The sequence below is a fragment of the Mytilinidion resinicola genome (genome assembly GCF_010093595.1).
Source record: "Mytilinidion resinicola strain CBS 304.34 unplaced genomic scaffold BDZ99scaffold_2, whole genome shotgun sequence".
NCBI classification, from domain to species: Eukaryota; Fungi; Ascomycota; class Dothideomycetes; order Mytilinidiales; family Mytilinidiaceae; genus Mytilinidion; species Mytilinidion resinicola.
The window spans coordinates 2,478,898-2,501,928 of record NW_022985438.1 but is presented as its reverse complement, the minus strand read 5'-3'; the positions used below and the strand labels follow the sequence as shown (position 1 = coordinate 2,501,928).

The 23,031-nt window shown below is 51.3% G+C and overlaps 8 protein-coding genes across 8 annotated transcripts; 4 read left to right on the top strand and 4 right to left on the bottom strand.

Annotated features, from left to right (window-relative positions):
- Positions 1 to 924: 924 nt before the first annotated feature.
- On the top strand, positions 925 to 3,192 carry BDZ99DRAFT_505901 (Metallo-dependent phosphatase; the record flags this gene model as incomplete). Its single annotated transcript, XM_033724137.1, has 4 exons — positions 925 to 1,002; positions 1,057 to 1,068; positions 1,129 to 2,699; positions 2,773 to 3,192. 4 exons carry the CDS (start codon positions 925 to 927, stop codon positions 2,951 to 2,953), a joined length of 1,842 nt encoding a protein of 613 aa, XP_033583460.1. The 3' UTR covers positions 2,954 to 3,192.
- On the bottom strand, positions 3,163 to 4,611 carry BDZ99DRAFT_566317 (tRNA methyltransferase complex GCD14 subunit; the record flags this gene model as incomplete). The annotated part of the gene is made up of 1 exon (XM_033727572.1): positions 3,163 to 4,611. One exon carries the CDS (start codon positions 4,609 to 4,611, stop codon positions 3,163 to 3,165), a length of 1,449 nt encoding a protein of 482 aa, XP_033583459.1.
- Positions 4,612 to 4,799: 188 nt separating this feature from the next.
- BDZ99DRAFT_458357 (cysteinyl-tRNA synthetase) lies at positions 4,800 to 7,630 on the top strand. Its single transcript, XM_033718897.1, has 3 exons — positions 4,800 to 5,975; positions 6,027 to 6,111; positions 6,162 to 7,630. The coding sequence occupies exons 1-3, from the start codon at positions 4,872 to 4,874 to the stop codon at positions 7,376 to 7,378; spliced, it is 2,406 nt and encodes an 801-aa protein (XP_033583458.1). The 5' UTR covers positions 4,800 to 4,871; the 3' UTR covers positions 7,379 to 7,630.
- Positions 7,631 to 7,889: 259 nt separating this feature from the next.
- BDZ99DRAFT_494311 (DEAD/DEAH box helicase-like protein) lies at positions 7,890 to 13,926 on the top strand. The gene is made up of 3 exons (XM_033723302.1): positions 7,890 to 8,249; positions 8,305 to 11,143; positions 11,197 to 13,926. The coding sequence occupies exons 1-3, from the start codon at positions 8,051 to 8,053 to the stop codon at positions 13,649 to 13,651; spliced, it is 5,493 nt and encodes a 1,830-aa protein (XP_033583457.1). The 5' UTR covers positions 7,890 to 8,050; the 3' UTR covers positions 13,652 to 13,926.
- Positions 13,922 to 16,707, bottom strand: BDZ99DRAFT_494310 (uncharacterized protein). Its single transcript, XM_033723301.1, has 2 exons — positions 16,274 to 16,707; positions 13,922 to 16,218 (listed from the first exon to the last, which is right to left on the bottom strand). The coding sequence occupies exons 1-2, from the start codon at positions 16,475 to 16,477 to the stop codon at positions 14,191 to 14,193; spliced, it is 2,232 nt and encodes a 743-aa protein (XP_033583456.1). The 5' UTR covers positions 16,478 to 16,707; the 3' UTR covers positions 13,922 to 14,190.
- Positions 16,708 to 18,611: 1,904 nt separating this feature from the next.
- BDZ99DRAFT_543083 (uncharacterized protein) lies at positions 18,612 to 19,456 on the top strand. Its single transcript, XM_033726771.1, has one exon. The coding sequence runs from the start codon at positions 18,704 to 18,706 to the stop codon at positions 19,127 to 19,129; it is 426 nt and encodes a 141-aa protein (XP_033583455.1). The 5' UTR covers positions 18,612 to 18,703; the 3' UTR covers positions 19,130 to 19,456.
- BDZ99DRAFT_137255 (uncharacterized protein) lies at positions 19,214 to 19,934 on the bottom strand. The gene is made up of 5 exons (XM_033712659.1): positions 19,875 to 19,934; positions 19,773 to 19,817; positions 19,677 to 19,716; positions 19,489 to 19,622; positions 19,214 to 19,434 (listed from the first exon to the last, which is right to left on the bottom strand). Exons 2-5 carry the CDS (start codon positions 19,783 to 19,785, stop codon positions 19,298 to 19,300), a joined length of 324 nt encoding a protein of 107 aa, XP_033583454.1. The 5' UTR covers positions 19,786 to 19,817; positions 19,875 to 19,934; the 3' UTR covers positions 19,214 to 19,297.
- A 726-nt stretch (positions 19,935 to 20,660) lies between these two features.
- On the bottom strand, positions 20,661 to 22,892 carry BDZ99DRAFT_458354 (acetyl-CoA synthetase-like protein). The gene is made up of 5 exons (XM_033718896.1): positions 22,598 to 22,892; positions 22,240 to 22,542; positions 21,799 to 22,187; positions 21,004 to 21,748; positions 20,661 to 20,952 (listed from the first exon to the last, which is right to left on the bottom strand). Exons 1-5 carry the CDS (start codon positions 22,827 to 22,829, stop codon positions 20,915 to 20,917), a joined length of 1,707 nt encoding a protein of 568 aa, XP_033583453.1. The 5' UTR covers positions 22,830 to 22,892; the 3' UTR covers positions 20,661 to 20,914.
- Between the last annotated feature and the right edge of the window lie 139 nt (positions 22,893 to 23,031).

The following is a 23,031-nucleotide window of genomic DNA, read 5'->3' as shown; positions in this document are numbered from 1 at the left end:
CTGGCGCATGGGCATTATCATTCGACTATACAAGCTTAACGCAAGCTGAAGGGCCCCAGCCTTGAGCTATAGGCTTCTCGTTTTTCGCGTGTCGTAGAAGTGACCCGACTTTGTGGCTCTCGATTCACCACATGCGCAACCCTCAACACCGCAAGATATGCAATCCTAGAACAAGCCTTTGAATCAGAATTCTAGTGCTTTACAACCCTAAGGCATTTAGATGAAAAGGAAATCGCGTATCCTCTGAAGAGAGCTTCAATCCATACTAATGTAGCCTACAAGATGCTTATTCCGTCTGTTTACCACGGTTTTCCTTACAGCTTGTCTTGTAGCCTTTTCCCATCTGATTGCCAAGGTTCTTAAACTCCAATAGTTCTGAGTTCATGGACGCCAGTGTAGAGTCCAGAGGTAAGATATTTGGTGCATAAAAATATGACTTTTTATTCAGCTCTGCAGATGCGTGCCATTCCAAGTCCAAAATTTGGAAGAGGTAACTTGGATTCGCACTTATTTATGAATGGAGTTCAACAATAACAGAGAACGGTTGATCGTAAATTGTCAATGCGGGATAATAGATGGATATGAGTACGAAATCAAAGCCTAATTCTGGTGCTAGTAAGCCTTTGTTTACTAGCTCAAAGAATGCGCATGTCAGAATCTCTAGCACATCTCCGGAACCTAACCATACCTGTCGTAAGATGTGAGATGCGTAAATAGGACGTGTATCACTAGTAGTAGGTTTGTGGATGTTCTGGAGTAGCCAATGATTACGTCATTCGTCGTCGTTCATGTGAAAGCGGCTGGCTGCATGGCCTCAGCCTGGCCTCCCTGGCACCCTCATATGTAGCTTTCTCACTGCCCCCCAACTATTTGTCGCGTTGTCATTGCATCACAGGAGCTTCTGAAGCTCCGTTACGCGCTACAATGGGTTCCATTACAGACATCATCACCGCTACTAGCTCTGTAGCTCTCCGGACGAGCATCTACATCTTCTTGCGATGGGTATACAGCATCTCTCCCAAAACACAGCTTTGTAATACTAACAGTTGAACATAGATACCAACAAGCGTTAGTAGTAGCTCATAGCTTCGCCCTATTCCACTTCATGAAGTAATTAGTAGCTTCCAGATCGTACCACCACTCGGCACTGCGCTTTTCCTCGTCTACGTGACTTCCTTCTTCATCAGCTTCCGAGACACAGCTCACTTCAAAGTCTTATCCGATGAGATTGATATAATCGTCAAGGAGACCGTAGGCCAAGATGATAGTTCCTCGGAAGACCTTGAGCTCCTCGACGGCGCCGAAGATGGGCCCCTCGAAGAGTTGGATGTACAGGAGACAATCACGTACGAGGAGAGGGAGCCAAAGATATGGAGAACGCTCCTCACAGGCCTCCCAAGCCCTTCATCTGCATTCTGGAGCTGGATTACATTCGTCATAAATCTCGCGCTGGTCGCAATGGCTCTAGACCTGACATACCACGCGCCCCTCCTCCACAAGGCACACGATCTCTCCTTCGCACGCGTCGGATACGTCTCAGACACGACCGCCCATTTCCTCATCCGAGAGCCCGCCGCTAAAGACGTTCGAGTTCTCTACCGCCCCGAGGACACCTCCACCTGGTCCTCCCGTCTCGCAACTACCCACCTCAAACCGCACATGTGGCTCTCCAACAACACCGACTTCACCACAACCGTCACTCTCAACCGCCTAACCGCTGACACATCTTACGAATACTCCGTCTCTACCTCCTCCCAAAACCAGTCGGGAACCTTCCTGACAGCGCCCCGCCTCGGCCAAATCTCCCGCAAGAACGACGATAAATACACCTTCCTCCACTCCAGCTGCATAAAGCCCGGCTTCCCCTATTCCCCGTTCGCGCACCCCCTCCATTTCCCCGGCTTCCAGCACCTCTCCGCCTGGATCCCAAAGCTCAAACCCTATTTCATGCTCTTCCTGGGCGACTTCATCTACGTCGACGTGCCCTACCAGCTCGGCAAAGACGTTGAAACCTTCCGCGCCGAGTATCGCCGCGTATACGCCTCGCCTGACTGGCCTGCTGTTTCGGAAAACCTACCCTGGATCCACGTGATTGATGATCATGAGATCCAGAATGATTGGGACAAGAACACGACGGGGATATATGCGCAGGCGTATGACCCATTCCGGCACTATCAGGTGGCTGTGAATCCACCAGCTGTGAGGAAGGAGATGACATACTTTAGTTTTGCGCAGGGGCCGGCAGAGTTCTTTTTGATGGATACGCGGCGGTATAGATCTGGTGAATCGTCGAACGGGACCGATCCGAGCAAGACTATGCTTGGAGAGCAGCAGGTTGAGGAACTGTTGAGGTGGATCAAGAAACCGGCGCCGAGGGGTGTGCATTGGAAGATTTTGGTGTCGAGTATCCCGTTCACGAAGAATTGGCGGTTCGGCTATGAGGATACGTGGGGCGGATATCTGGTTGAGCGGCAGCAGCTCCTCGAGGCGATGTGGGACGTAGGTGCGGAGGGAGGAGTAGGGTTTGTGGTGCTCAGCGGCGATCGACATGAATTCGCAGCGACGTCGTTCCCGCCGCCGAAGGGGGGGAAGTGGCCGATTAGCGCGACGGTGCATGAATTCAGTACGAGTCCCTTGAGTATGTTCTATTTGCCGGTCAGGACGTATAGGGAGATTGATGAGGCGGATGTGTGTATAAAGTAAGTCTTGCGGTACCCAGCGCGCCCTCGTTCTTTCAGTAGACGGGTATAGGTCTCATACTAACAACGACAGATACCTTCCGGATGGTAACACTAAGTTCGGCGCCATCGAGGTCACGTCTCCCACATCAAGCGAGCAGAGCCATATCAACTACCGCCTCTTCGTCGACGGAAACGAGGTCTGGAGTCACGCGATCACGACACCGCCCTTGAAGAGTGGAACTCACCGGGCTAAGGATGCAGTTTGGGGATAGCAAGAGAGACATGGCGGTGTACAATACCTTGGATAAGAAATCATCTTGCATAACGAATTGTCAATTGAGCGTGGAGTCTGGATGAACTGACTCACTGTTCGTGAGACTAGGAAAGGCATCTGATATGAATGGGCTTGGGACAAGACAGTTGTGAGTTGTATAGTGGCCTGAGGCTATATATTTGAACGACGCAATATAGGATATTGTAGCTATCCCCATTTCTTCCGACACCGTTCCTCATCCCCCTTCGTCCACTGTCTGGGCAACACTGCAAACACGAGATAAGATGTATGTGTCTTCAGCTCCGGCTCCGTCCGATGCAGCAGTCTCCCCTCCTTGAAGAGATTGCGGCTCTCCGCCGCTGCTTGTATGCTTTCCAAACGCTGCTGCTTGGTCATCTTGCGTTTCCCCTTACTACTGCCCTCTTTGCTCTTGTCCTTGCTATCGTCCTCTTCGTCTTTTTGCGAATTGTGGAAGGCTTTGAACCGCCCTTCTACCTCTCTTAACTTCTTCACGGCCTCCTCCACTGTTGCAGCACTCGCGTTCGCTCCCCGAAGACCCTCTTCCGCGAGGCCAACCCGCTCCCGGCGTACGTCGATGCGGTGGTGTTGGAGCTCTGACATTGTGATCTCAACCCAGCCTAATTGCCTCATTGCGGTGATCGTGCGTTGTACTTGCTCGATACAGGGACTGAATGTGCATATTCGTGTTGTGGACTTCGGATTTAAAGGAGAAGTGAAGGTGGCAGCTGGTGTAGAGGTCGTATGGGGTGTCGATGACTTGAGCGAGTTGAGGGTAGGTGTAGAGAGAGCGGTACGGGTCAAGTGTTTTAAGGCAAGCCATGGAGCTGGTAGATCGAGAAAGATGCAATCAGCGGCTGGTTCTGAGGGAGATTCAGGGAGGCAGAAGCCTTCATTGTAGACATCACGATTTGTAACGCGGACGACGGAGGAGAGGCCGTGCTCCGCGATTTCGGAGGTGAGTTGTACAGCCCGGGGCTCATGGAATTCGAAGCTGTAAACTTTCCCCCGTCGAGCTGGTTTCTTGGGAGGCGAAGTCCCGTTCGCTGGTAAAGATTCCACGGGAGCTGCCTCCGCGTCTGGGTACCCATTGAATACAGCACGAGCTGCTGCATGGGTGAAAGAGCCACTACCTGCTCCAGCTTCGATTATATGGTCCCCTGGTCGCGCCCGGAGCTTTTGCAGTATGTAGCTGTAGTCCGGTGTGTAGACCACTTGGGTTCGATGTGGTAGTGAGATTGTCCACGCTTCCGGTGTCGGTGGGACCAGATGGATGAAACCGCTCTTTGCAGCCTCAGCTGCCTGACTCTTCCCTCCCTTAAAGTCTTCACCGTCACCCTCGACGTCCTTGGGGGTGTCTCCGCCCTCCCGTTTGCGCTTCTTGCCTCGTCCTCCTCTCGACCCAGTATCTACATTGGAGGCGAGGATTTGGCTGCCCCATGGCTGGTCGATGAGCGTGCTGTGCGGAAAGGAACCAAAGCGCGTGTTGGCTACCTTGCCCTCGGCGTAGTCGGTTTCGGAGGTGGGAGGGGCATTATCGAGGACGGTAGGTATCAGCATGTCGCGCTTGAGGTGGAGCAGGGCCAGACTGTTGGCGGACGAGGTAGGCCCCGGGTCGAGGAAGGGTGAGGGAGCCATTGCGCAGCGGGAGAATGGGTTGGAGCGAGCAAATGTAGTGAGTGACCTCGACGTCGTGAATTGAAGCTGGAGCTCGAAATTTTGGCGGGGAGCTTGGCGAACGACAGGGGTCCCTTCACGACACGGACGCAACCTGAGGCTGTGGTCTTTGACTCACCCAGCGCAAACGATATACCTCGCCTTACCCTCGCTCTCTGTTGATGCTGTTCACCCTTCGCAGCTCACTCCGACTGCGATTCCCCCTGCGAACAGCTCGCACCATGGCCACCACCACTCGCCAGCAACCGGCGTGGAAAGCGCCCCAGCCCACCTCGACGCCGAAGCTCAAGGTTTACAACTCGCTCACGAGGGCGAAGAACGACTTTGTTCCCCTGAAAGAAGATGGGGTGACTTGGTACAGCTGTGGGCCGACTGTATACGATGACGCGCATTTGGGACACGCCCGCAATTATGTTACTATAGACATCCTGCGCAGAATAGTGTCAAACTACTTCGAATACCCCCTCCAATTCGTCCAGAATGTTACCGATGTCGACGACAAGATCATATTGCGGGGACGCCAGCAGCATCTCCTCGAATCCTTCTCCTCCGAGCACAAGACACTCGACACCGAAGTTGTTGAAATAGCAACCAAAGCCTTCAATGCCTACGTCCAAAAGAATCTTCCCGAATTACCTGCCGATGTGAAACCGGAGTCATTCGATCTCGAGGCGAACAAAACATATAAAGCAGTGCTGGCTGGGAAGTCACTGGCTGGAGATAATGTCCCAGCTGGAGACAAAGAAGCGAAGGTGAAGATGCACCTGAGGACGGCAGGTTCGGCAGCTGGAGCTTTGGTGGAGGCTGCGAAAGATTCAAAGACATTGGGGGTTGAGGACTTTTATACTCGGACACAGGACGCCTTGCTTCCCTACCTAGATTCCCTGTACGGCTCGAAGATCGACGCCTCGGATCACAGCATTTTCACCAAGCTCACGCAAAAGTACGAGGCACGATTCATGGAAGACATGCGAAACTTGAATGTGTTGGACCCGGACGTGATTACCAGGGTGACCGAGTTCGGTCCCCAGATCATCAAGTACGTGGAAAAGATATTGGACAATGGATTCGCCTACGTTACCTCGGATGGGAGCATCTACTTTGATATCAAGGCCTTTGAGGGAAAGCCAGGAAATCATTACGCGAGACTAGAGCCGTGGAATCGCAATGATCAGAGCCTATTGGCAGACGGCGAAGGAGCTTTGTTGAACAAGTCGAGTGAGAAGAAAAGTGACGGCGACTTTGCAATCTGGAAAGCTTCAAAACCAGGAGAACCCTCATGGCCGAGTCCGTGGGGGCCAGGGCGACCAGGTTGGCATATCGAGGTATGGCTCAGAGATAGATCTGGATCGAACAGTGCGCTAATTCCTCTATAGTGCAGCGTGATGGCGAGCGACGTCTTAGGCGCGAACATTGATGTACATTCTGGTGGCATCGATCTTTGCTTCCCTCACCACGATAGTGAGTGACATCAATTCTGTCGGTTCAACGGCGCTACTAACACTTCATAGACGAACTAGCACAAGCGGAAGCATACTGGTCTACTGGGAAGCCAGAGGGACACCAATGGATTAGGTACTTCCTACACATGGGTCATCTTAGCATTTCTGGGTCCAAGATGTCAAAGTCACTGAAGAACTTCACCACCATCCGGGAAGCTCTGAGCACAGGCGACTTCAATGCGAGGGGCTTACGTATCATCTTCCTCCTAGGCGGCTGGAATCAGGGTGTAGAAATCACCGAAGGCCTCCGAAAGCAAGCGACCAGCTGGGAGCGATATTTGGACAACTTCTTCCGGAAAGCCCTCGACGTGCAGAGGCATCCAACCAATCATGATTCTACAGACCAAGACGCCAAAGTCTGCGAAGCGCTAGCAACTGCTCAAACCACTCTCCACAACGCTCTCAGCGACTCCTTCGACACCCCTTCTGCTATGATGGCGATCCAAAAGCTTGTCACCGAATACAACGCCACCGACCGCACTAGTGTTACAGATGATACTCTTGTCGACGTTGCCAAATGGATCACACGTATTGTACGAATATTCGGCTTAGACGGGACTGCCGACCCCAATGATGGCACCATCGGCTGGTCCGGCGTCGAGATTCCTGAGGTCGCGAAAGAGTTCGTCTTTGCCGCCAGTCGTGAACGCGATGAAGTCCGAGCCCATGCCATAGCTAAAGATCTCTCGGATGAGACGCTCGACGCCATCATCTCGAAGGACACGGCGGCGAAACTGCAGGATGCTGCGGCTGTACCATATGCCGAAGTACTGACGTCCTTCCAAGAATCATTGAAAGAGCTCGCGCACAGGAAAGCAGATCCGAAAGAGTTCTTGGATCTCTGCGACAAACTTCGGGATATATCTCTCTGGGATCTGGGTATCTACCTAGAAGACCGCGACGGGCTGCATGCGTTAGTCCGACCGGTCGATGCGGAGCTCAGGGCAGCGCGTGAGCAAAAAGAGGAGCGGGAACGTGTGAAGAAAGATGCTAAGGCGAAGCGGGAGGCAAAAGAAAAGGACAAGGCAGCGAAGAGGCTAGAGTCGGGCAAGGTGAGTGAAAAAGACTATTTTCGAACGCCTGAGTATAGTGCGTGGGATGAGGACGGCCTGCCGACGAAGGACACCAAGGGGGAGGAGCTGCCGAAGTCCAGGTCGAAGAGGCTGAAGAAGGAGTGGGCACAGCAGAAAAAGCTGCACGAGGAGTGGCTAGCTAGCCAAGGCTAGTTAGTCAGTAAATGCTTAGAGGTAGTTCATTATGCGGTGTCTGGAGTTCGTTGGGCGCGTTGGTAAAAAGCATTCGAATGGGTATGGGCATGTAGGCTTGCTGCTGTGGCTAGTTGGGAATGCATATCCACTTTTCAGACACAGGCCTTTTTGCTATCGTCCTGGAGCGGCGTAACGGAACAGTTGTATAGTTGCAGAGGCTAACAAAAACTTGCGACTGCCAGTATGCTTAGCACATTGCACCTAGATTTTTTGATGCTGAACTGGAGTGCTCTTGCCAGTTGCAAATCCGCATATTCTGTTGAACGACTTAGACTCGTGAGTTGAGCAATGAGATGTTCTCGAAATAGACATAGTCACGGGAAAACGTAGCCCCGGTAATCATTCCAATTTGATTGGCTGTGGGAAGGTAAGTGGTAGTTTTGCTGGCCGGCGCTTCTCCGAACGACGTGCAGGTGCAAGCAGGCAGCCAGCAACACCTGCCCTTCCCCTCCCCAACGTCGACTGACATTGTCCAATTCATCCTGTCCTTTCGCCCATTGTCCACTAACGCCGGCACTACACTCCGGTTCACTGGATCACCAGCAATGTGCTGCCAACACTGAATTGAACATCCTCTTGGTCACGCACAAACCAGCGGGGTGCTCGAAAATTTCAAAAACCACTGCAATCATGGCTGATATCGTCCCGATGGATGAGCTCGACGAGGACACCGTCACCCAGGCAACGTCCGTGCTCTCATGGTACGAGAGTCAGGTTCGTGCGCGGCGGGTTGATATCGTAGGCGATTTTGCCGGCAAGGAGCTTTTCCTGATTGAGGGAGACTCGGTCCTCCTAAATAGCTTCAGTGACCCGAAGCTAGATTTTGAAGGTATTGGCAGCCACGAAACTGTTGAGAGCTCCCCATGCTAATCTTCATCCATAAGATGGCTTCCAAATGCTCCACGCGGCATACGCCGTAGAAGCCTTTCTACGCGGATTAGTAACTCGAAAATGCAATTTCCACATCGTTTTCTTTGAACAGAACCATGAACTATGCATACCTCCTGGCTGTTCGGAAACTAGTCGCGAGAAGTTTCTTCTCGCTCGGGCAACCATCATCCGGCATCTCATGGTCAACCTGAAGGAGACATGTCCTAACATCGAGGTCCATCTGTTCGATTCCTTCCACGGCGCCAATTTCAGCGAGTATCTGGAGGCTACCGACTTGTACTTTGTGCTTTGCCACGATGGAGCTTCCCCCTTTGTGACTAAGCAAAAGGCTCTCCGAAGCGCTCACAAGATTAAAGACCGCGGAAAGGATGAGCCAGGTGACATCGAACATGTGCACAGCAAGACAATGCTTCGATCAATGATATTCTGGTTCATCAAGAAGGGTTACAATGCCGCTCTCATCAACGGCTTAGAGTGGCGAGACACAAAGGTCATCACAGCGATCATCGAAGGATTCAAGCACAAGATGCCAGAAAGCCTCTCCATACCGTTGGTTGATTCCAGTGGCCTGACGCCAAACACCCACGACATGACAGCAGACAAAGAGGCTCTCGCTAAGATCACCAAGAAGTACGGAGACGAATTTGACGAGCGAGATTACCTAGCTGTCCTGATAACCAGCAAGATGCTAACTACCGACGACAAGCTCTCCGACGTAGCTACAGCATTCCTACTGCATGTTTCTCTCCTCGCCCAAAGCCCCTTGTCTGAACGCCGGGTTAAGCAAATCGACCCGAGTGAAGCTTCCATCACGTTCTTGACAGAGTTCTGCCGTCAAGCGAGATTAGTGTTAGGGTCGGACTTTTGGCAATACCAGGAAGAGTCTTTCGGCGACGAATGTAACGTTGCGGATCTCGTTGATGGCAGAATTTTCAATGCGTGTCTACTAAGTGGGAGCATCGAAAATGTACCGAGACTAGCGAAACTCCTCGATGCCGTCGAATCAATCTATGGCATAAAGCTGTCGGTCAAGGCCTCGAAGGCCAGTCCCAACGGAAATGCATCGATGTCCAACGGCCAGCCGACAGAGAGTACCAAGCCATGGGCCGTTTTACCTTTCACGAACCCAGTCTTTGATGCGCATCTATCTGCCATCCACCTGGTGACCGAGAGGGCTACGGGATCAAGTTACAACAGCACCTCTGCAAAAATATTCCGAGAAATGACCCATTGGCACAATAGCAAGAGGCCGATAGATCCTAAGCTCACCCCAGAACAAGAGCTACGCAATAAGAAGAAAGCTCTCTTCGTTGCTAAACGCAATCAATGGTTCATGGCTGAAATGATGGCTTACGCAGCCAGTTTGACCAATGCTGTAGGAAAGATTCTAGATCCTGAAATCATCACGACGGGCCCAAAATCCAAGTCTGTACCCGCAGTCGTTGCGGACAGCACGAATGCAAAGCAATCTGGAAAGCAGGCACCGAAGCAAGCCTCGAACCAGAACCCGAAGAATGCGAAGAAAGGAGGGAAAGCGAAGGGTGGCAAGCAAGCTATCATGGATGAAATTGCTGCGGCAAGGAGTAAGAAAGAAGAAGGTACCTCGGAAAAGCTGATTCAAGGCTGGAAGACAACGTGTAAGGCCTTCGAAGCGGAAGCAACCCCAGTTGCGCGATTCCAAAAAGCGAAACATTACCTATCCACATTGAACACGGATATTAAGCGCTCAGTTCTTAGCGCCGAAGTCCAAGTGTACATGCTCAACACATTGTTGGATATGTGGATCACGGTGGCCAAAGAGAATCGGAAGAAGGAATCACTTCCTGTTGCGGCGATGATATTCCACGCTGTTACGAAGCTCTCAACTACGTCGACCGGAATTACCAAAACTATTTCGAACTATCTGAAGCTTGTTATAAAGTCTTTGGCATTACCCCAGGTCGATCTGCCACCCCTAGAAGGCGACAGAAATTTAGCTTTCAGCCTTGTTCTCAACGATACTGTCACACTGGATCTGTCAATTCCAGTCTCGCCACAAGACTTCCAGCTTCTGCACTACGGGCCGTACTTCGATCGAAGCATCGATTCAGCACCCGATCCCAGAGTACCTTTCGAACCTGACGGGTGGCAGAGAAAGGTTCTTGATGAGATTGATGCTCGCCGTAGTCTCTTGGTGGTGGCTCCGACTTCGGCTGGTAAAACTTTCATCTCCTTCTACGCCATGAAACAAGTTCTGGAGTCAAATGATGACGACGTACTTGTTTACGTTGCTCCCACTAAAGCTCTAGTAAATCAAATTGCCGCTGAAGTCCAGGCACGGTTCTCGAAGTCATTCAAGTATCCAGGAAAATCGGTGTGGGGTATACACACCCGCGATTACCGAATCAATAACCCAACCGGCTGCCAGATATTGGTCACAGTGCCCCATATTCTCCAAATCATGCTCCTCGCACCGAGCAACGCGAACGGATGGTCAAAGAGGGTCAAGCGAATCATCTTTGATGAAGTTCATTGCATTGGTCAAGCCGAGGATGGTATCGTTTGGGAACAGCTGTTGCTGCTAGCACCATGCCCTATCATCGCCCTCTCTGCAACAATCGGCAATCCGAAGGAATTCAATGAATGGCTCTTGTCGACGCAGAAAGCACTCGGTAATGACCTTACCATGGTCTCACATCCTCACAGATACTCAGATCTTCGCAAATTCGTTTATACGCCACCAAAGACCTTCAACTTCCAAAGCTTGACAGACAAACCTGTATTTGGGCATTTGGGTCTCGATGAAGCTCCAGGATTCACCTTCATGCATCCGATCGCAAGTCTGGTGAACAAGTAAGCGCGATACCCCACATTCTCAGGAAACGGTGCTAATTGAGATGTTATAGATCACGGGGCATGCCCGAGGACCTCAGTTTCGAGGCTCGTGATTGTCTAACCCTCTGGACATCGATGAATCGCCAGGCGAATGAGAAGTATCCCTTGGATAAGTCTTTATCGCCATCGAATATGATGCCGCGGCTTATTAAGAAGCTCGATATCATCAAATGGGAGCAAGGTCTCAAGAAGGTGTTGCGGGGCTGGCTTACTGACAGTGCCTCTCCCTTTGATGCTGTAATGAAGGACCTAGGAGATTCATTCCACTCTACGGGCCTTGTACAGCATGCAACCGCTGGAAACGAATCAGGAACGCCGGTAGACCCCTTCAACATCAAGTCAACGACTTTGCCCTTGCTTGTGGCTCTACAGGAGCAAGATGCTTTACCTGCAATCTTCTTCAACTATGACAGAGCACAGTGTGAGAGCATTTGTAGACACGTCCTCGACCAGCTAAAGGCCGCCGAAGATAAATGGAAAGAATCTAGTCCTAAGTGGAAGAAAAAGCTCGCTGACTGGGACGCTTGGAAGAAGAGCATGGCCAAGATAGGCAAGAAGGGTGTTCCTAAGCTATCGAAAAAGAGAGATGTGGAAGAGGGAGTCTCCAAAGAAGATCTGATGAAAGATGCTGCAAGTGCAGACGTTAGTCCTTGGGCCTCTTTTGAGCCTGATAACCCTGTAGAAGGGTATACTTTCGCAGACAACAAAAAGATCTTACCCTCCGAGCTAGGAATCTACATGCGCCAGCTCTTCATCCGCGACCTACCGGAATGGCAGTCGGAGTCGTTAAAGCGGGGCATTGGCGTTCATCACGCTGGTATGAACAGGAAATATCGACAAGTTGTAGAAATGCTCTTCCGAAAGGGCTACCTTCGCGTCATTATTGCCACTGGCACTTTGGCGCTTGGTATCAACATGCCTTGCAAGACTGTGGTCTTCTCCGGAGACTCTGTGTTCCTCACAGCACTCAATTTCCGCCAAGCAGCTGGTCGTGCTGGACGTCGTGGGTTCGATATGCTCGGTAACGTTGTGTTCCAAAATATCCCGACGAGCAAGATATGCAGGCTGGTCAGCTCGAAGCTTCCTGACCTGAACGGACATTTCCCAATCACCACAACTCTGGTCCTCCGCCTGTTCTCCTTGCTACACGAATCAAAGAACTCTCAATTCGCCGTGAGATCTATCAACTCTCTACTTTCACAACCACGATTGTATCTCGGAGGAGAGGAATCCAAGATGACAGTACTCCATCATCTTCGCTTCTCTATCGAATACCTTCGTCGCCAATTTCTTCTAGATGCCGCTGGTGCCCCGCTGAACTTTGCGGGCTGCGTCTCACATCTATACTTCACCGAGAACTCTGCGTTCGCCTTCCATGCCCTGCTGAAGGAGGGCTACTTCCATGCCATTTGTAAAGACATCGAGACCAACCCAGAAGAAGTACTGCGTACTATAATGCTCACCATGTCGCACATATTCGGACGGCAGTACTGTCGACAAGTCGATGCAGAGTTCATCGAAGACGTCGTTAAGCGCTCTTCTTCTGTCGTCTTCTTACCTGCAATGCCACAGCTTGCCTCCAGTATCCTGCGAACTCAAAATGCCCAAACCCTGGACATCTTCACAGCATACGTACGCACATTCGTGGATCAGAACATCAAGGAGCCAGATTGCTTTTTACCACTTACGCAGATGCAAGCCGGAGCTAAGCCAGGTGTTTCGAAGAACCCCTTGCCTCATCTACCTGCTACGAACGTACGTTCCTCGTTTGTAGCGCTTTCTGGACACGGAGATGAATTCGAGGATATCCATGACCTTTGCGCGTCCACACGGAGTGGGGTCTTCCTAGAGGAGGCAGTGATTCCTTACGTCGGCCTCTACCCCGATGAGCTGGACATTCCATTGAACGCCTACTTGTACGACTTTTTCCAGAATGGCGATGTGAACGCCGTGGTCACTGCAAACGGCATCCGGAGAGGCGATATCTGGTTCTTTCTCAATGATTTCAGTCTTGTGTTAGCGACTATTGTTACCAGCTTCTCCAACTACATGAAGCTATCCGCGGATTCGGACGTCGACCTTGCCACTGTTATGGGCGGTGGTGATGCCGCTGAAGAAAATAAGGAGGAGCGCGCGATGACACCTGATCAGTCAGGGAATGCGGCGGCTCTGGGAATACGTGGTGGCGCAGGTGGTGGAAGGTCTGACGCTCAAGGCTCTGGTGGTGCTACTCCTATTGTCCTGCCAACCCGCAGCAAGAAGAAGGTCGTTGATTCGTGGGATACGGCGGAGGATGCGGAAGCTGCTGCTGATGCAGATGCTGTTGGTAGCGACTGGGACGACGGAGACGATGAGTCTGATGGCGATTCGCCGGCATGGGAGGATCAAAGCCTGCTAAAGGTCTTGAAGGCTTTCCAGATGCTGAAGAAAGACTTCGATGCGAAGTTCAGGGTCATGTGGGCTTAGGTGTCGATATTGTCGAGACGGTAGAGATTGTTTGTGATGGGGGGACATTAGTTTGGACGGACCAAGGTTTGTTCATGGTATTGGTAGCATGAAAAGTGTTGTGATGGGGACTCTGACACGAAGTTCACGGTTAGAGTTTGGGTAACGATTATGATGACTTCCGGTACTGTGTTATAGACCATGAGAAAATGAATCAATGCTGTGTTCTAAGAAAAATTAGGGCATAGCTTTTCAATGAAGCCACCTGGGCCACCAGGAAAGAAATTGATTGGCCGGTTTTTTTTTTTTCATTCGATGTGTCCTGGCCCTCTTCATTACTAATGAAACAAGAAGACTGGATCACCGTGCTTGCCTCAACGGTGCTGCCCTATGGAAACACTGTACACTCCTATCTATGTTCACTATCTGAAATATGGAACAGGAAAAACGAACCGCCAGTCCCTCCAATAAATCGATCATAGACATTTCATGACTATTCATCGCCAACACGCCGGGCAGGACATGTCAGAAGGCACCTACTGACTGAAACACAAGCGTCTCTACGTACTGCCCCATTCGCGTGGTTCAAATAGCCGTGCTTTCAGATACTCGTCGATCCGACGATTATACTCTGCGGGAGAAATGTCGTTGTCTGACATAGGTTGGTATGTAGGATTTGGGTCCTGGTCGTCACCAGCCGTTTCCTCGGATTCTACATCGCCGTGAAAGGTAGCTTCACTAGAACTGCCTTCAATGTCGGGGATGCCCTCCTCCTCTTCAAGGGGAAGTTTGTTTAGCTCTTCTTCAGAATTCCATATGGCATCGAAGGCTTGGAGTGACAAATTATTTTCGCTGCATTGCTCCACAATTTCCTGGGAGACCTCCTCTTCCTTTTCACTGGAGATTTCTCCGAATGTCTCTTCTTCGGAATCGGTGACTACGCTAGAAAATTCTATGGGCAGGTTGTCCTCGCTAAGACCATGTTTGATACCCTCGACGACCTCCTCTTCGTTATGAGGCTCGCTGGGTGTCTCCTCTTCGGTCTCGTTCACTGCGCCGGGAGATTCAACACGCATGTCATCTGCGCTGGGATCGTGATTGGTACCCTCCATGGCCTCCCTTTCGTCATGAGGTTCGCCTGCTATCTCCTCTTCGGAATCGTTGATCGTGCCGGAAGATTGGATGGGCGGGTCATCTTCACTGGGATCGTGGTTGATACCCTCGACGACCTTCTCTTCGTTATCAAAATCGCCGGATATCTCTTTGCCATCAAGTGCATCGGAAGGTTCGGTCGACATGTCATTCTGGCTGGGGCTACCATGAATGCTATGGACATCATCGTCATATTCCTCTGTGTTAGGAGACGGTTCGTCAGTAGTTGGGCCAAGTTCTGGTGCGGCTTTGGCCGTAAGAAGATCCTCGCTAGCTTCCACGTCCAAAGTATCTGCTGCATCAGCTGGCTGAGAAGGCTCTTCAACTGGCTCTTCATGCGCAGGCGCGATCTCTTCACCAGGGCTTTTAAGTGCTGCCTCTTTTTCGAGACCTTGAGCTGCATCAGAAGATTCTAGTGGCTTATCATCGATCGCACCTTCGGTGGGACTATCCTCGACGCTCTGGATGCCCACCTCGTCTTCCCCGCCGATGGTTTCGTCTATTGGATCCTCTTCCAAATCTTCGACTGCCCTGTAAGATTCGGTTGATACATCAACTTTGCTAGAGCTATCCGTAATTTCCTGGTCGCGCTTTTCCTCCTCTTCCTTGCGGATGGTCTCATCTGTTAGATCCTCTTTCAGAGCTTCGATTGCCCGGGAACCATTGATTGACATCTTAGCTTCGCTAGAATTATCCCTGATCTCCTGGACGCGCCCCTCGTCCTCTTCGTTAGGAGAACTATCTGCTGGCTCCTCTGCAGGATCTTCAGTTGCATCGGAGGGCTTGATCAACGTATCACTGATCGCGTTCGGTTCCGAATGCAAGGACAGCCGGTAAATAGGGTCCTCCTCTGGCTCCGTATCAGGCGTGGACGGCTGTGAGCCCCGTCGGGGTGCGATATCTGGAGGCATATCCAGATCAATGCTCAATGAGACACGTCTTGAAATACCTTGGTTAGCTATATGCTCGGATGGGTCTTCCATAGGGAAATCTTGGTCGTGGGTATCCCCGTCGGGGGAATCTTCGCCATGGGTACCTTCGTGGAAGGCGGCTTCGTTGTCTTTTTCGTCGAGCGTCTCTACATCGGTACAGTCTTCATCGTCATTGTCATTGTCAGCTTCATGAAGAGGATCGAGAAGCTGACGAAGCGCGGAGAGCCTCGCATTGTCCACCGGGGCATCTCCATTGCTCTCTGAAGCCTGCTCGGAGTCCAAATTTCCATGTCGACCGCGCCTAAGGGTGTCACGGTAGCTCAACAATCTTCTTAGTGGTTCCCTCTTTACGAGTTCCGTGTCCAGTTCGTCATTCTCAAGCTGGGCGATACGACGCTCCACCATTTCTATAAATTCCTCCTTGCTGAGTTGAGGTACGCTCTTGCTCTCGGTCTTAGTGCGCTTTCTCGCCGATCTCGAGCTATCGGGCTTTTCCTCACTATTCTGAAACCTGTGAGCATGAATCGCGCAAAGGGACGCCCCAGAAAAGCAAGCTTACGGAACCCCTGGAAGACTGTTGGATCTCCGTTTGGAACTGCTCCCTGAGCTTCGCGTCTTCGAGCTCCCTTCGCTCTTTCTTTGCGGTCTTGACGGCCTCATCTAGGATGCGCTCTTCTGCTTTCTGTACCTTCCTTTCAGCCTTGGTGCTCTTCTTGGCGTCGACCGCCTTGCCGGATTTCTTGGTCTTGTTTTTACGAGCCATAGCTGAAATTAGGGGCCTGGTGGGACGGAAATTGGGAAGCGGGACTGAGGTCAGTAGTTATGAATTAGAGTGCTGGTGGATTAGAAAGATTGTAACTATCATAAGAGAAGGTAAGTTGTTCAAGAATGATTTCAAACGACTTTGAAGTTTGCTCTACGCGCGCTGCCGGTCTGCACGTGTAGCCTCGCATTGTTTGGTGCATGGAGGGAAGCTGCCTATGGACGAGGCTCATATCGATGAAACTTAGTTGTCGCTCCTTATAGGTAGCCGGAAACTACGCTGATGAAGATGTATTTCTTCCGAGAACTATCTATGTAGCCCCTTATATGCAAGCTCTGCAGGTCGCATCATCATGAATGACGCGATAATAAAGCCCGCGCGAAGAACACGATATGTGCCAGTTTCCGAAGTCAATCAAAAGAAACATCATTACCATTCTAGAAAGATCATGAACCCATTTTGCTCTGCTTCGCAAACCCCTCCCCATCTCCTCTCCGCACCCAGAACGCCGCACCCCTTCTCTCAACTCCAACACTCTATCTACAAACACAATTACCATTTCACATCCATACACGACAGGTTCTAGTGAGTGATAAATAAGGTATTTCTTCCAATTTCTTGCATTTTCTACAAGCTAGTTCATAAGTTTGGGCACTTCGGACATCTGCTCCGGGTGTCCCGATATCCTTTTATTGTTCTAAATACAACGTAAAGGTCGATGCAGTGGGAATAGGGCTACCGTTTAACCGACTGAAGGCACGCTAGTTGGGGTACTCCTTACAGTGGTAAGGAGTAAGCAAAACTGAAGCCGGACTGGCGAGATATCCGTGTGTCTAAACTTATGACCTAGCACTGTATCAGCGAGGCCTATGGGCCCCCAAACACCCCCTCCTCACTCGCCAACCCACCCAGCCAACCGGCTTCCATCATGACTAGGCGTACTCTCCCCGTCCCCCAAAAATGGGTGACGGAGATCATGGTCGCGAGTCGTAGGATGCCTTTGGTATGGCTAAGTAAGCTAGCTAGCTGTGGACTGTGGGAATGACACGCTTGGGTGCCGAAGAGCAAGGGGCTGATCGTGCCAATAAATGGAGCGGAGAAGCAGTTGCATTAAACACCCTCGCGTTGCTAGCAGTATTGACACGGGTTGTGTTCTGAACAATCTCGCCAGTTGTATAAGAGGCTGACTGTGCTTTTGCCCATGCCGCAATTTCGGCATGAAAAGAAATCGCTCCCGAAGGACGAGAAGACGATCGCGAGGATGAATACCCCGAATCACGACCACGCTGCTGGTCCGCTATCTGTGCCTTGATGTACTCGTGGAGGATTTGGTTGCACTCCTCAACGGAGAATCGATCTGGATCGATGAGGCGGCCGCGGCCAAAGATGTCCTGTGGGACGTCAGGTTTAGAGTTAGGGGGTCCAAAGTTGGGTACGACATTCTCTCCGAAGTAAATTTTCACGACAACTATCAGACCAAGCCAAAGGAAGAAGCCTGATTTCCAAAGTTTTGGAAGGAGGAAGTAGAGGAAGGGGATGATAAGAGCTAGGTAGAACAAGTACTTCCACTCGAGGGAGGCCTTGCCGTAAGTGAGGAGTGCGGCAATATCGGGCTGCGGGTTCTTAACCTTCGACTTTTCGTCCTGTTCCAGAGCTATAGTCTGGATAGGCTCATCGGTCGGCTCCGAGTGATTATCCTTAGATTATCCTTAGATTCGTTGGAGGGCTCCTCGACGGAGAAGCTGGCATCGGATAGGATGTCAATGACTCCTGGGAGAATTCGATCGACCTCCTCTTTTTCGATGGAACTTCCGACGGTCTCTTGGGCCGCTTCCTGAGGTTGTTTCTGGACCACCTCTTCAATAGGTGGATGGGTTCCTGGGGCTTCTGCCGTCTCAGCTTCATCTAAGGCTATGGTTTGTTCCTGTGGGATCTCGTAGGACACTTGGATTGGAGCTTCGATTGCCGAACTAAGATCCAAGTGGATCTCCTCGTTCCCGAGAACGACGATTTCACTTTGTTTGGCATTGAAAATTTCTTGAGTAGACTTGACTCGTGCGTGAACGACAGTAAAGATTAAGACTGAAGATCACTCACTTGGCAGATTGATATGTTGGATACGTACCGAAACTTTGGAGTGGGAAAAGAGAATGCAAGCTTGCGGCTCCAGCGAAGAGAGATACGAAAAAAGCTGAAGTACCTAGTCACACCTCTATCCTATCCGAAATGTGTTCCCAGCAGTCTAGCAACCGCCCTGTCCTCTGTATAGCCTGGAAACCCTCACTTACACTACAAGATCCTACTAGCCCAACTCCTAATTCCCTTTTTCTCCCCATCAGCTCTCCCAGCCTCTTCCTCTCCACTTGCCACACTGACGCCCTCGATCTCACCATTATATCCTTGTGCATAATATATCTCATCCGGCAACACCGCCTTATCGATGAACGTGCGCGTAGGCTTGAAGGCATATGTGAGACCTATATACACGATGCTGGTGGCCACAAGCCCGAGGAGCCATCCAAACTGATACGGATGGACTCCCACGCCGACATCGATATTGCTATTGATCGAGTTGATGAAGCCCGGCAGATTTGGTGCGACGCCGACGATGAAGGCTACGACGGCGCGGTAGTTAACGCCATATGTGTATGAGTAGATGCCGTGTGGTTGGTATAGCGCGAGGGTGTCATATTTGCGCTCATGGAGGAGCTAGAAGTCAAACACCATAATCGCGGCGATAGGACCGAGCAACACAGCATAGGCGGACATGAAGTTAAGGAAAGATCCTGCCGATGCGAGGATCTTCTATGGGACAAGAGCTCAGCAAAGGACGGCACACAGGAGCTGTCCGCGTCGGATGTTGATGTAGGAGGGGAAGAGAGCGGCAAGATCGTTGGCGGCGGAGAGCGAGTTGGCAGAGATGTTAACTCCGAGAGCTGTCAGGGCAAAGCTGAAAGCTGTGAAGATGTTTTTAGACTGAACACTTTCAGAATTGAATTGATGGGACTTACGGATGACTCGCGTTGCGCCGTTCAGAGAAATGACAATTGAGATGATGAAGGAACCCAAAGCCACAGCGCCCAACGACTCTCGCCAGGTCAGCCCGACGGCGACGATGCCAGCGGCGAATTGCCATGTGGCGGCGCTAGGAGTTTCCAATTAGCATGCTGGGGAGCGACCTTTTAGCAAGTGTACTTACTTGAAAGCATCAGATATCCAGTATGCGACGAAGGAAAGGACTCCCGTGTCATCATTTAGCAACTATCAACGCGATAAGCTAGTTAGGATGCCATACCATTTCCGGGCATTTCGAGGCACAGGATCTAAATCCTTATTCGTCCTAAGTACTGCCAGTTAGCCCTTGCTCGGCCTGATGTGACGATGGCGGAGCACTCACCAGCGCGCATTGTCTTGAGCGAAGACGGATTTCGGCTGCTCGACCTTGAGATGTGGTTTCTCGAACTTCATGGCGGCAAGCTTTGTGTTCTGCAGCAGCTCTCGAATACAACGAGGAAACACATCGCGGCCCGCGCTTACGGCGAGGCCCACCTATAAGCAGCGCAGGACGATCAGCAGAGAGACGGTCGATGCTGGGACACAATGCCAACCGCCCAGCCAGCTCCAAGCTCGCGTAACTGTTGATAAGATAACCTGCCTCGAACATCCTGACAATTCTGTACGCCCTGGCTGACGCCAATAACAGCACACCAAATCAGAGTGAATCCTGCTCAGCGGGCGCGTCCGCCACCAAATCATAACAGCCACTCCAAGCCCGCCGCCGCGATGGAGAAAGAGGCATCTGTATAACGCGATAACGCGTGGTGAATGCAGTTTGGAAAAGAGCATGTGAAGTCATTCGATCACCGCGTTGTTCATATAAGCAACCCTGTGAACATCACCACCCGCCTTAAACTACCGCTGCTAGCTCCCAATGCGGCAATAATATGCTGACAGAGTTGTGTGGCGACAGTAGACTTATCAGGGTTCCCCACGGACTATCAAATGTCAGAAGAATCGCTCCTGGGAATAGCGGCGTGCAAAACCTTTGAGAGTCTGTCATGTCCTCTGTCCCAGGAGTCCGCTCCTCGGGCTAGAAGCATGTCAGAACTGCGATGCGAGACTTAGCGTTGAGGATTTGCAGGAATACAGTTCACGTTGATTGGGAGCTAGTCATGATCATGGTTTCTAGCCCTGCCCAGGTGGTCTAAAAAGCACAAGGGGGAATGGCAGGGCCAGGGCATTGATACGGGCAAAGCATATCTTCTCTATGCATATGTTTTAGAAGTACTTCAAAGGAGATAATCGTTGAAAATTGATGTTGAGATCTCAGCGTGCAAATCAGTTGTCATCTTTGCGCGACTGAAATCAAAAGCCATTTTCGGCGTTCAGCTTGGATTGGAGGGTCTATAGCTCGTAAAGTGGACTACTACCGCTTCATCATACATAGGCTAAAGTATGGTCGTTCTGGAATTTGCCTGTGTATAAAATTAGCAACTGAGTACTAGCGCGCCTGAACTGTAACATACCTGTCACGCCTAGCGACACCTCGCCGCCGGCAACTGAGGGGCCGCTGACGACGATCTCGCCCATAGAATGATCGTCCGTTGTCTTGTGCGATGGAGTGTCCACAAGCTTGATCTCCAAGCAGCTTAATGGCAGACCAAAGTGGCTGTGCTTGTTCTGCGCGCCGATGCCTCTCCGATAATCATAAATGTTTGTCTGCGCGACGGCACCAGCAACTTTTGCTGCAGTGAGTGCGTACACAACCCTGGCACCTGTGTAAATACGCAGGTCTGAAAGATCATCGGAAGACAGAGGGGGAGTATTGGTGCCAGCTCTTTCTGACACATACAGCAGCCGGAGCTTTCCAGGCTCTGTTCCAATAGCAGCTCTCTTTGGTGCATTTAGACGAGTAAGTAATGTGTCTGTCGGCATACGACCTGCTGTTAGCATTCTCGTTTCGAGATAGTGGGCAAGCTTCTTCAAGCTACTCGTTATGGAAGATGTCGTGGTGCTGTGCAGTTTCGCAGCTGTCTCTGCTGAAGCGACAATTATTGTAGGGGCAATGTTCCTGGTCGCCAAATCTAGCTCAACTCCGGGAGCAGCGACCGAATTGATGACCAGGGTCGCATGCGAAAAGAGCGCGACCAGAGTCAGACACAACGCGTAGGAGTGTGTGAAGGTCTCTACAGCCAAAAATGTATCGGATGGAGTCATGCGTTGAGGAGATGGGAGCGCAGAGATGAGCGCGCCAATACCCGCAACTATGTTCTACGAGGAGGATCAGTTGCGTGTGCCAGTAGCTTGCATGTGAGCCTTACCGCTTGGGTGAATTCTACGACCTCAGCTGGCGCTCCAGGTTTCTCTTGCCAGAGGAATACGAGATTGGCGGGCTTGGATCCCGCGGCGGTAGTTGGAAGCTCGGTCGAAGCATTCTTCGACTCCTGGACAAGCTCGTGCCATACTGTCACGTCGACCTTCCCTCCAATGCCTTCTGGGACCTCATTCCAATCCATATGTCTACTCGTCTTTTCGACTGTCCAGATGAGCTGGCGGAGACCAGGAACCCCCTTGCTCACATCGGTCAGAGGGAGTGACCCGGCGGCAGCAACGAGCGAGTCGGCGCCAGTTTGATTGAGCAACTCCACTAGAGTGTTATGAGGTTGGTTGTAAGGGATCAAAATCGGAGAGAATCCATAAAAAGAGGCAGCTGAATTCTTAGATTAGCTGTGGGAACAAACTCACGGCTGCTTTGCACCAACCAAAAACAGTTGTGAGAAACTCCACGGAATTCGGCAGATAGACAGCAACACGCTTTGCGCCGTGCTCTTTCAGGTGCTTCCCAATGACATTGATCTCCCGCGTAATGTCGGCGATGTTATGCTCTGTAAGGTCCTCCTTGCCGAAGACAGTCTGAATGCTCCCGGTCTTGCCTGGTGTACCGCCTTTTTCAAGTGGAATCTCTCCAGTGACACGGCGCCACACATCTCTAAGGTCTCCATCTCTTCCAGCGGTATAAGCAGGCGCTCCCGGGGGTTTCACTGCCAGTCCGGTCCTTAGGCCATCTGGAGAATACTGTCAACAACACACGTATTGATATACCCGGGAAGTATTGCATACATCCGTGCGGAGTCTCTGGTGATCTGAAGACTGCAGACTCTCCTGGTTGTCTCACATATGACGCCACGGCCTGCCGGGCGAGAAGCAGTGGATGGATGTCTGCATCTTGGATATCGAAGACCACCCAACCGAGGAAGCCGGCAATGCCAAGTGCAATGAGAGTCGAATAGGTGTTCCAGCCAGAGAACAAGCTAGCTATGCTAGCGTCGAGTTGCTCTACTATTCCCGCCATGTCTGCGAGTATTGAAAGGAAGTGTTGTGCATTAGTGAAGTTGAGAAATGGAGAGTAGCCGCTGACACCACTGAGGGTGAGGGGTGCATTTGCCGGGGGTAGGTGAGGAACGTCCGGCAATCTGGACCCTGGCTTTCTTGGCTCAGCGGAGCGGAGCACTTGGTTCCGCTCTGGCCAAAACAATCCGAGCGTCTTCCTTCAA

Bases quoted from the DNA above. Each gene is read 5' to 3' on its own strand.
- BDZ99DRAFT_543083 (XM_033726771.1), top strand. From the start codon at position 18,704: ATGTGTTCCCAGCAGTCTAGCAACCGCCCTGTCCTCTGTATAGCCTGG.
- BDZ99DRAFT_494310 (XM_033723301.1), bottom strand. From the start codon at position 16,477: ATGGCTCGTAAAAACAAGACCAAGAAATCCGGCAAGGCGGTCGACGCC. The intron at 16,219-16,273 runs GTAAGCTTGCTT...CACAGGTTTCAG, and splicing joins AACAGTCTTCCAGGGGTTCC to AATAGTGAGGAAAAGCCCGA.
- BDZ99DRAFT_458354 (XM_033718896.1), bottom strand. From the start codon at position 22,829: ATGGCGGGAATAGTAGAGCAACTCGACGCTAGCATAGCTAGCTTGTTC. The intron at 21,749-21,798 runs GTAAGGCTCACA...TCCTCCTCGTAG, and splicing joins TCGTAGAATTCACCCAAGCG to AACATAGTTGCGGGTATTGG. The intron at 20,953-21,003 runs GTATGTTACAGT...TTTTATACACAG, and splicing joins GGTGTCGCTAGGCGTGACAG to GCAAATTCCAGAACGACCAT.
- BDZ99DRAFT_458357 (XM_033718897.1), top strand. From the start codon at position 4,872: ATGGCCACCACCACTCGCCAGCAACCGGCGTGGAAAGCGCCCCAGCCC. The intron at 5,976-6,026 runs GTATGGCTCAGA...ATTCCTCTATAG, and splicing joins GACCAGGTTGGCATATCGAG to TGCAGCGTGATGGCGAGCGA. The intron at 6,112-6,161 runs GTGAGTGACATC...AACACTTCATAG, and splicing joins TTGCTTCCCTCACCACGATA to ACGAACTAGCACAAGCGGAA.
- BDZ99DRAFT_494311 (XM_033723302.1), top strand. From the start codon at position 8,051: ATGGCTGATATCGTCCCGATGGATGAGCTCGACGAGGACACCGTCACC. The intron at 8,250-8,304 runs GTATTGGCAGCC...TTCATCCATAAG, and splicing joins CCCGAAGCTAGATTTTGAAG to ATGGCTTCCAAATGCTCCAC. The intron at 11,144-11,196 runs GTAAGCGCGATA...GAGATGTTATAG, and splicing joins ATCGCAAGTCTGGTGAACAA to ATCACGGGGCATGCCCGAGG.
- BDZ99DRAFT_137255 (XM_033712659.1), bottom strand. The intron at 19,623-19,676 runs GTAAGTACACTT...GGAAACTCCTAG, and splicing joins TGGATATCTGATGCTTTCAA to CGCCGCCACATGGCAATTCG. The intron at 19,435-19,488 runs GTAAGTCCCATC...ACATCTTCACAG, and splicing joins CGGCGCAACGCGAGTCATCC to CTTTCAGCTTTGCCCTGACA.